Below are 10,470 nucleotides of genomic sequence, written 5' to 3'. Positions count from 1 at the left end.
CACACACACACACACACACTCACACACACGCACACACATTCTCCTAGGGGCTCATCAAATTAGACTTGGTGTAGATACTCAATCAACTTAGTTCTACTGCAGCTCAAAATTCCTGACCTCAAACAATCCACCAGCCTCAGACTCTCACGAAGCAGGAATTACAGGTGTATGCCAACATGTCTGGGTGGGATAAATTTTTTTAACAACTCTATCTCCATGTTACTTTGATAATTTTGGTTGACAAATAATTTCAGTTATCTATGATAAGCAGGCAGAAGGCCCAAAGGGGCCTCCTTCATTGATGTTTGCACAATGTTCATCAATTTAACAGGCAAGGATCTCATCCACTGAAAGCATCATGAAGTCAGTGGGTACACTGGTGGGAACATAGGAAGTGAGAAATCTAGACAATGACATCCCAGAAACACGTAGAAGAGAGTCAGTCAGTCACAGCAGTGGCCTGCTCTTCCTAAGAAAATGCTTAAACAATCCAGCCAACAAGACATAGGTACAGAGGAAACCAGGTTTCATTTGTTGCATGATTGAAAAAGGACAAGAGATCAGATTATATTTCAGGGTTAGTCAAAGAGAAATGAACTAATATGGCTCATATGGCTTCTTTTTTGCTTGGTTGAACTAAAAACTGAAGTTCTCAAGTAATAGTAATACTCTTAGTTCCTGTCTTGCCTATAAAGTGAATTTCTATATTTTCACTAATGAACATAATATGGGCATGAACCTCCTGGTACCAGTTTTCAGTGATTCTTACATTTTCAAGTGCTTGCAAATTACAGCTTATAGGCAAAATGATTACTGACTCAGAAAATGCACTAAGTGAATTTGAGGAAATTCCTTGCGGAAATACTGAGTTTATAGAGAGGAAGAAATTCTGTTAATCAAATGACAACTAAAAATTCCTTCATGATTCACCCTGAGATCTTCCTTCCCTGACATATAAACATCCTGAATGTTTTTCTTTTGTAGACTGTGTAGGAATGTCTGACACACATTTTGCTTTGTGTCAGAATAAATTGTTCAGAATGCTCAATAATGATCCATCCTTATCTGCCCCAGGGGTGAGGAGAAGCTTACCTGAGTTATAAGATCCCCTGTGGCAATGGCGGCTGGTGGGGTATGGGGTAGCTCCACAGAAGCAACAGGAAGTGCCTCAGATACAGACTGGGGCTCAGTATCTGGTGGAGAGAGCTGGGATACCGTCTCGGGAATTTCTTCTTCACCTGATGACTCTGTACAGACATCTTCCAATACTTCTTCAGCCACTTCCTCCTCTTCCTCCTCTTCTGATATGTAAAGAATGTTACTTTTTAGTCATTAAAAGTGCCATCTTCATGGAAATAACTATCAGATAAGCTACAGGCAAAACAGGTGGTATGGTGGGTAGAGTGGCACAGAGCATTAGACTTGGGAGTCTGTCTCAGACACTTACTGACTGCATGACCCTAGGCAAGTCAATCAACCTTCTCTGAGCCTCAGTTTCCCCATCTGTAAAATGAGGATAATAATAGGGGCGGCCAGGTGGCACAGTGAGTAAGAGCGCCAGCCCCGGCATCAGGAGACCCAGGATTGATTCTGTTCCAGTCTCAGATACTTGGCACCCACACAAAAATAACTGGCCGTGTAACCCTGAGCAAGTTACTTAACCCCAATTGCTTTAAAAAATAATAATAATAGCATCTACCTCACTGGATTCTTGAAAAGTTCAAATGAGATAACACATATAAAGTGCTTTGCAAACCTTAAAGCACTATATAAATATTGGCTATTATTTGCACCATATTTATTTTATTATTATTTTTTATAGTAAATATGAAAAACAAATTAGCAGTTGGGACCCATTCAATCCAAGTGCCAAGAAAAATTAGATTCAGTAATTTTAAAACAATGGAGTTTATTTGTTCTTATTCTTACTAAGCTAATAATAATAATAACTTATGCTTGATTTACAAACAGAAAGTTTTAAATATTTAGTTAATAGGTTAAAGATTGTATAGGTAGAAGGAACCTCATAGTCCTCTTATCTAAATCTCTCATTGGTGGTATAGTGGATTGAATATAGGGCTTGGAATCAGGAAAGCCTAAGCTCAAATCCTACCTCAGATACCAGCTGTGTGACTCTAGGAAAGTCACTTAACCTCTCCATGCCTCAGTTTCCCCATTTGTAAAATGGGGATGATTACAGTACCTGTAATAACCTCCCAAAGTTATTGTGGGGATGAAATAGATAACACATGCAGAGTGTTCTGTAAGCCTGAAAGCACTATATTAATGTTAGCTTTACTGATGAAGAAACTGAAAAGGCCCAGGAAAGTTTTTTGCCCAGGGTCACACATGTAGGCAGGTGTGGAATTCAAACCCAGGTCCTGTGACTTCAGATCCAGCCCTCATTTTCAATGTGCAATGCTGCCCTTCCCATTGGCTTTTCCATTCTATTAAAATGTCTTTTTAATTTTTATCTTAGGGGCAGCTCTAAAAGCTAACTGGAAGTTAACTTGTTTTGAAAGACAGTTTTATAATTTGTTAAGATTTTAAATTTAACTTTATTGCTTTTTGAGGCTCTAATCCAGGTTTTTGTTCTTTTTCTCTCTGTGTATTTGAGCAGGTCCAATCTGTCAATGTTCACATGTATTTGTGCAAGTATAGAGCATCCTACAGCTGCCGACTTCCTCTCTGACTCACCTTTCTAATCCTCTAAGTAAAGAGTCTAATGATGTCTAAGCTAGAAAACATACCAGAGGAACTACTACTTAAATGAATCTTTTCATAAAGTAAGAATATTTTATGAACATGGATAATTGCCCTTTAGTTTATTTGTTCAAATTTTTAACACTGAGCTAGACTGGGACAAATCTGACCTGAAAATGCCTGAATAGAGCCTAGCTACCTATCCCAATGAGTGGGTAGGCCTGAAGGCTCCCTTCCCTTTCAAGTTTCCTTCTGCTTACAGGACATGAGGAGGTAACCTGGTGTCCAGATCAACATCTGAACCCAGTGCTCCATGCTCTTTTCATGGGGACTCTACAAGATTCAGATATTTGTCACACAGATGACTCAAGGCTTGTGTCTGTCCTTTTATACCCAGGAAAAGTAGGGAACAAATAGAGTTGACTTTCATTTTCACTTTATTTCTGTGGAGTAAACAGACTGTTTTGTTGTTCAGTCCTCTCCTATTCTTTGTGACTCCTTATGGAATTTTCTAGGAAGGAATGGTTTGCCATTTCCTTCTCCAGCTCCAGCCAATGGGACTTAAGTGACTTGCCTAGGGTCACACAGCTAGTAAATGTCAGAGGTAGGATTTGAACTCAGGTTTTCCTAAGTACAGGCCTGGCACTCTACTGCACCACCTAGCTGCCCTGCAAAGAGACTGTACACACTTGTAAAAATATACCAGGTCACCTCTGACTTAAAGACAGTATAACAAACTAATTAAGTACAGTATGACAGACCAGGGAGGTGGCATGTTAGTGTATACAGCGCCATCCTTGGAGTTGAAAAGCCTGGGTTCAAGGTCCACCTCTGACAGATACGGGCTTAGACTCTCAACGCTCCCAGCTCCCTCTCTAAGACAAAGCAGATGTGACTCTGCACTGATAAAGGGAATTTTCTCATTTGGGAGTTCTGTACATAAATAAAACTGTAGGCCTGGTCCAAACAACACTATTGAAAAGATTACATACAAGACAAATTCTCCTAGCCACAAAGTAGAGGCAGGGTGCTAGACCTAGCTCAATGGCTTGGGAGAGCCAATTGTTAAATTTTCAGTGTGAGCATTTATGTCTTAGCAATCAGTAAATACTACCAATAAGGGCTTGATTTATTGTCTTCTTGATTTTCTGCACTTAAGAAAATGATGGAGAAAAAGTTAATAATGCAGATTTAACTTAAAATTGTGTTATGTATTTTCAAAAGGCTGGTTGTTAAATATTTACCAGCATAGCTCTGAGTAGAAAGACATCTCCCTCCACCACCCCTTTGAAATTTTCCAAGGCTGGTGAACTTATGTACACTCACTATGCTCGGATCAGTATGGTAGCTAGAAAATTCCTGTCTACACTGAACACTGGGCCCTATAACTTTTATTATGTGTGGACAGGGGAAGCACAACCACTCAACATGGCAGGGAGCACCTGTCTTTTTTTTTCCTTCCCCTCCTGTCCTACATAAACATTTGTAGTCTCTACCAAAACACCTCTAAACAAGTCCACCGCCCCCAAGCATGGGGCTGAGCTTCATTAATTTCTTAACTCCCTTAAGGCACCCCAACATCCACTTCAACCAAACATCAAACCAAAAAGTTCCAACAGAAAACATCTTCTCTTTTCTTAACTGCTGAAGAAATCAAGAAATTGGAAGGAAAGGGAGATTATTTTGAGATTTAGTTCTAAAAAGATAAGTATAGTGTTCATATATAGTGATCATTAAAGAATTAAAGGCATTACCCATCTTGGTACAGTGGAAAGATGATTGGCCCCAGAGTCAGAGGACCCGATGGTTACTACCTGTGTGACCTCAAGTTTTCATCTGTAAAATGAAGGAATTGGATTATGAGGTCCTTCCAAATCTTTATCTGTGTTCATATGATCTCTTCTCCCCTAAGTAAATTGTAATAGATTATGTACCATGCCTGCTTCATTTTATTACTCTGCTATCAAAAATAGATGGTGTGTTTTAGGACTGGTCCACTTTATCTCTAGACCTCAGCACCAGCTTCTCCTCACAGGCTATCTATAGCTTATCCAAACTTCCTCACCTCTCTCCTCACACCATCTGACACTCTGATTTGTGAACTGTCAGTATTTAATTAAACAAACACTACACAATTTCCCACCCAGATGCCTTCTCTTTTCTGATTGGTCTTCAAACTAGCACAGGGTGGCATTTTACGTGATTGTGGATGATGTTTTGTGTGAGGATGGAGGAACTAAGGATGCTGTCCATCAGAGGTACTTGACTGTGGACAAATTGTATCATGGTATAAGGGGCCCTCTGATAGCCAAAGCCAGAATAACCCTTGTCAACAAGCTGCATCATTCTGCTGTGGAACAAAGCTTCATTTTCAATTATGGTCCCCATAAAGTTGTCAGGTTCTATTTTGTCAGCGATACTGGAGTGTGACCCTTTACACCCCAACCTCCAGCAGCTTGCACACACCTGCAGTTTAAGACAGCCATTTTTGGTCACCTGGGTGATATACCTTTGTAAAAGTCAATTTCTCTTATTATCTTTTCTTCTCGATTGAGGTTGACTGTAAAATGGTCCATGTTTTCATAGCCGTGTTCTATTTTCTCCATCTGAAATGCCTTGGATGCTTCAGAAATTCTGAAACCAAGACAATGTGGCAGTTGCGATCACTGTTCAGTTAGATGGTCTTGGATAAAAATAGAAAACCTGAAAAAGTTACTTACTTTTGTAACAGCGTTTTGGCATTCTGTGAAAACAAGAAAAGGCCACTTTAATTCTTTCTTTTTATCAAAGATACTTTGCATTCAGATCTTTAATTCTCTCCACCTTTTAGAATATCAAAGTGTAAGGCATCCAATCAAATTTAAATCACAATCTTTTTTTTTTTTTGCATTTAAACATTATGATCTTTTAAATATACTTTATTGAGTAATCTAATCAAATTAAGAGCCAAGCACAGAAGGAAAGAATATTTTGGTCTGCTCAAAATTGTTCAACGTAATAAGATTGACATAAATATAGCAAATATGTTATGAGAGATGGTTTCCTACCCTCTGACCACAACAAACAACTTTTTGTATCCAACCTGTCCCCCTGGTAAATACCTTTAGATTCTTTGACCACATTGGACCATACCTGTAAGAAGACTGCCATTTCTGGCTCATCCATGAATTGGATTCCTGACTCAACCAACTTGGATACTGTCTCCAGATGATCTGCATACTTTTTAATCAGTGCCCGGACATGCTCTAGTTTCTCCTCTTGGCTGCTTGTAATGATTTGTGTCATCTCATTCTTTCTTTCCTCCAGGATGCCATAGAGATAATCAAATTTTTCACATAGCTCCTGTTTCTGTCTTCTGCAACATTCCTGTGAGTTGAGTTGGCTCAGATTAAAAAGGTTTCAAAGCTCATCTTATTTTGTTTGTTTGTTTTTGTTTTTTGGAGGGGGGAGGGCAGGGCAAGTGGGGTTAAGCCATTGCCCAAGGTTACAGGGCTAGTAAGTGTTAAGTGTCTGAGGCCGGATTTGAACTCAGGTTCTCCTCACTCCAGGGCTGGTGCTGTATTCACTGTGACACCTAGTTGCTCCATATCTTTTTTTTTTTTTAAAGATACTGTATACAGTTGTTTTATTCAGCAAAGAACTAATAAGCAAACAAATAGTGCAAAATTATAGAAAAATAATGCAAAATCATCCCCTGAATGGCTGTGAGGCTACCACTTTGCTAAACCCCTAAAGTCACACACAGAGGAGCTGATTTGAACACAAGTGCTTTAGGAAAAGTACAGTTTGGTCTTTCTCATAATCAGGAAAATGAGTACCAACACAACTACATCATTGAAAATTTAATGTTGGGGCTGAGGGCAGCTAGGTGGCACAGTGAATAGAGCACTGGCCCAGAGGACCTGAGTTCAAATTCGGCCTCAGACACTTTAACACAAAAAAACTAGCTGTGTGACCTTGGGCAAGTCACTTAAACCCAATTGCCCTGCCTTCTCCCTCCAAAAAGCAAAACAAACAAACAAACAAAAAACCTTAATGTTGGATTCATTCCCAGCAGGCCTAGTCATTTGAAGCTGACCTCTGGAGGAACTCTGGTCCTGGGTCACACAGCATAGGGAATGACTTCAGGATACAGGTGGACTTGGACGTTTTTCTTTAATCTTTACCTTTCCAGGACCTCCAGTTTCTCTAGCCACAGCTAATGTATTCAATGGATCCAACAGTTGGTCCTTGAATGGAGAACCTTGCTGCCATGACCCCTGCTCTCTCCAATTTGGAGTATGGCATCCAGTCTGGTTTTTTTCCCCTCAATTACATGTAAAAACATTTTTAACATTTGTTTTTTTAAAAATCTGAGTTCTAAATTCTCTTCCTCCTGTCTCTCCCTCCCCATTGAGAAGGAAAGCAATTTGATATCAATTATACACATGGAGTCATGTAAAACGTTTTCATATTAGCCATGTGAAACAAAACACAAAATGGAGAAAAAGAGAAGAAAACAAAGTTACAAAAAGGTATTCTTCAATCTGCATTCAGACCCCATCAGTTCTTTCCCTGGAGATGGGTAGCATTTTTCATCATAAGTGCTTTAGAATGGTCTTAGATCATTATATTGCTCAGAATAGCTGAGTCATTTACAATTGATCATCTTACAATATTGCTGTTACTGTGTACAATGTTCTCCTGGTTCTGCTCATTTCATTTACATCAGTTCAAATAGGTCTTCTCAGGTTCTTTCCTCCTTCCTTCCTTCCTTCTTTCTTTCTTTGCTTTTTGGAAGGCAGTTGGGGTTAAGTGACTTGCCCAAGGTCACACAGCTAGTTTCTGTGTTAAGTGTCTGAGGCCAAATTTGAACTCAGGTCCTCCTGAATCCAGGGCTGGTGCTCTATTCACTGCGCCACCTAGCCGCCCCAATGTTCATTATTTCTTATGGTATGATATTATTCTATCATAATCAGACACCGTAACTTGTTCGGACATTCCCCAATAGATGGGGATTTCCAATTCTCTGCCACCACAAAATAAACTTCTATAAATACTTTTCTATATAGAGAGTCTTTTTCTTTGATCTCTTTGGAATGTAGACCAGTAGTGATATTTCTGGGTCAAAAGCTATGCATAGTTTTATAGCCCTTTGGACTTAGTAACAAATTACTTTCTAGAATGACTGGAACAATTCACAATCCACCAACAGTGCATTAATATCTCAATTTTTCCACATCCCCCCTGAAAATTTGTCATTTTCCTTTTCTGTCATATTAGCCAATATGATAGGTGTGAGGTGGTACCTCAGAGTTGTTTTAATTAGCATCTGTCTAATCGATAGTGATTTAGAGCATTTTTATATGACTATAGATAGCTTTGATTTCTTCTTTTGAAAACTGCCCGTTCATACGCTTTGATCATTTGTCAATTGGGGAATGACTTGTGTACTTATAAATTTGATTTAGTTCTTTATGTTTGTGAAATGAGGCCTTTGTCAAAGACAATTGGTGTAAAAAAATGTTCCCCCAGTTTCCTGTTTTCTTTCTAATCTTGGCTGCAATGATTTTGTTTGTGAAAACCCTTTTTAATTTAATGTAATCAAAACTATGCATTTTGTATCCCACAGTGCTCTCTATCTCATTTGGTCATAAATTCTTCCCTTCTTCATAGATCTCTCAGGCAAAAATTTCCAGGCTCCTCTAATTTGCTTATGATATCATTCCTTAAGTCTAAACCATATACCCATTTTGACCTTATCTTGGTAGACAGTGTGAGATGTTGATCTATACCTTGTTTCTGCCAAACTGCTATCCAGTTTTCCCAGGAATTTTATCAAATGTTGAGTTTTTACTCCCAAAGCTTGGATCTTTAGGTTTGTTGAACACTAGATTACTAAGGTCATTTACTACTATTTATTACTCTACTACACTATTACTACTATTATTTACTACTACCTATTTATTCCACTGATCCACTACTCTATTTCTTAGCTACTACCATATATTTTTATGACTACCACTTTATAATACCATTTAAGATTTGATACTGGTAGGCCATTTTCCTTCACATTTTTTTTCATTGAATCCCTTGCTATTCTTTTTCTTCCAGATGAATTTTGTTATCATTTTTTCTAGCTCTATAAAATGATTTTTGGTAGTTTTATTGGTATGACTGAATAAGTAAATTAATTTTGGTAGAATTGTCATTTTTATTATATTGGCTCTGCCTACCCATAAGTAATGAATTCCAAATGCTCAGATCTGACTTTATTAGTGTGAAAATTGTTTTATAATTGTATTCATTTAGTTCCTAGGTTTGTCTTGGCAGATAGACTCCCAAGTACTTTATATCTATATCTATATATAGATATATATACATATATCTTTCTCTATATATAGATATACTTTATATGTATACATATATATATATATACAGATATTTTAAAGGCATTTCTTTTTCTATCTCTTTCTGCTGGACTTTGTTGGTAATACCTAGAAATGCTGATGATTTGTGTGGGTTTTTTTTTTTTTAATATCCTGCAACTATGTTGATGTTGTTAATTATTTCAACTAATTTTTAGTTGATTCTCTAGGATTCTTGAAGTATACCATCATATCATCTGTAAAGGGTGAGAGCTTTGTTTCCTCATTGCCTATTCTAATTTCTTTTTCTTCTCTTACTGCTATAGTGAGCATTTCTAGTACAATATTGAAAAAAAAATGGTGATACTGGGCATCCGTGCTTCACTCTTGATCTTACTGGGAAGATAAGTGCCATCTATTTTTTGATTACCTAAAAGAGCTTGTGGAGAAATTCTTTCTAAAAATAGTTAACTTTCCCTGTACTTGGGAACATTCAGGTTTTTGGTGATGACCTTTGGTATTTTACAGATTAAAGTTTTTCAGCCTTTATCAAATTACATGCTGCAAAACTGATCTGAAATAAGCATATCCTCCCACCACTATCCCCTTTCCCTATATAACATGAAGAGGTAGCTCTTCTTTTTTGCTTTTGTTTTCCTTTTTGGAGGGGGGAGAAGATAGGGCAATTGGGGTTAAGTGACTTGCCCAAGGTCACCCAGCTAGTAAAGTGTTAAGTGTCTGAGGCTGGATTTGAACCCAGGTGCTCCTGACTCCAGGGCCACTGCACCACCTAGCTGCCCCAAGAATTCCTTTTTTTTTCTTTTTTTGGAGGGGGGAAGGTAGGGCAATTGGGGTTAAGTGACTTGCCCAAGGTCACAAGGCTAGTTTTTGTGTTAAGTGTCTGAGGCCGGATTTGAACTCAGGTCCTCCTGACTCCAGGGCTGGTGCTCTATTCACTGTGCCACCTAGCTGCCCCAGAGGGGGCTCTTCTTGCCAATGCAAATCCCTCTACATGCACAAGTGATTCTGTTCCACTTCATCTCCTCCATTAGATTACCCCTTCTGTCATCCTCACTTCCTCACTCACCTTCTTTCCCTGTGTGCTGGCTGCTTCCTTACTATACTGCCTGCCTACAAAAACCACACCCATATCTCGAAAAATCCTCACTGACCTATTTATCTCTTAGCTATCTATTACCCTGTATTTCTCCTCCTTTTTGTGACTAAACTCATTGAGAAAGCTGTCTCAAATTGATGCCTACATTTCCTTTTACTTTAACTATCTTATTAATTCTTCAGTCTGGCTTTAAACATCATCATTCAACCACAATGCCTCTTTCCAAAGTTATCAGTGATCTTTTTTTTGCTTTTTTTTTTGGAGGGGGGAAGGTAGGGCATTTGGGGTTAAGTGACTTGCCCA

The 10,470-nt window shown here is 38.5% G+C and overlaps 1 protein-coding gene across 7 annotated transcripts in view; it reads right to left on the bottom strand.

The window, feature by feature from the left end:
- Positions 1-10,470, bottom strand: part of TRIM55 (tripartite motif containing 55) — a 78,554-nt gene that overhangs the window by 34,478 nt on the left and 33,606 nt on the right. For 6 of the 7 annotated variants that reach the window (XM_069100035.1, XM_069100037.1, XM_069100036.1 and 3 more), the window contains exons 5-8: positions 5,836-6,069; positions 5,424-5,446; positions 5,213-5,337; positions 1,093-1,301 (exon numbers count right to left, since the gene is read on the bottom strand). In XM_069100035.1, coding sequence (XP_068956136.1) covers positions 1,093-1,301; positions 5,213-5,337; positions 5,424-5,446; positions 5,836-6,069 — 591 coding nt within the window. Of the gene's footprint in view, positions 1-1,092; positions 1,302-5,169; positions 5,338-5,423; positions 5,447-5,835; positions 6,070-10,470 lie in introns of those variants that run through there. The other variant, XM_069100041.1, reaches the window with a different exon arrangement.

This window comes from Petaurus breviceps, unplaced genomic scaffold, assembly GCF_028583685.1.
Source record: "Petaurus breviceps papuanus isolate PSGF00001 unplaced genomic scaffold, PetGlider_PUasm1.0 38, whole genome shotgun sequence".
In the NCBI taxonomy this organism is placed as follows: Eukaryota; Metazoa; Chordata; class Mammalia; order Diprotodontia; family Petauridae; genus Petaurus; species Petaurus breviceps.
Note: the sequence above shows the minus strand (reverse complement) of the source record. Positions and strands in the feature narration are given on the sequence as shown.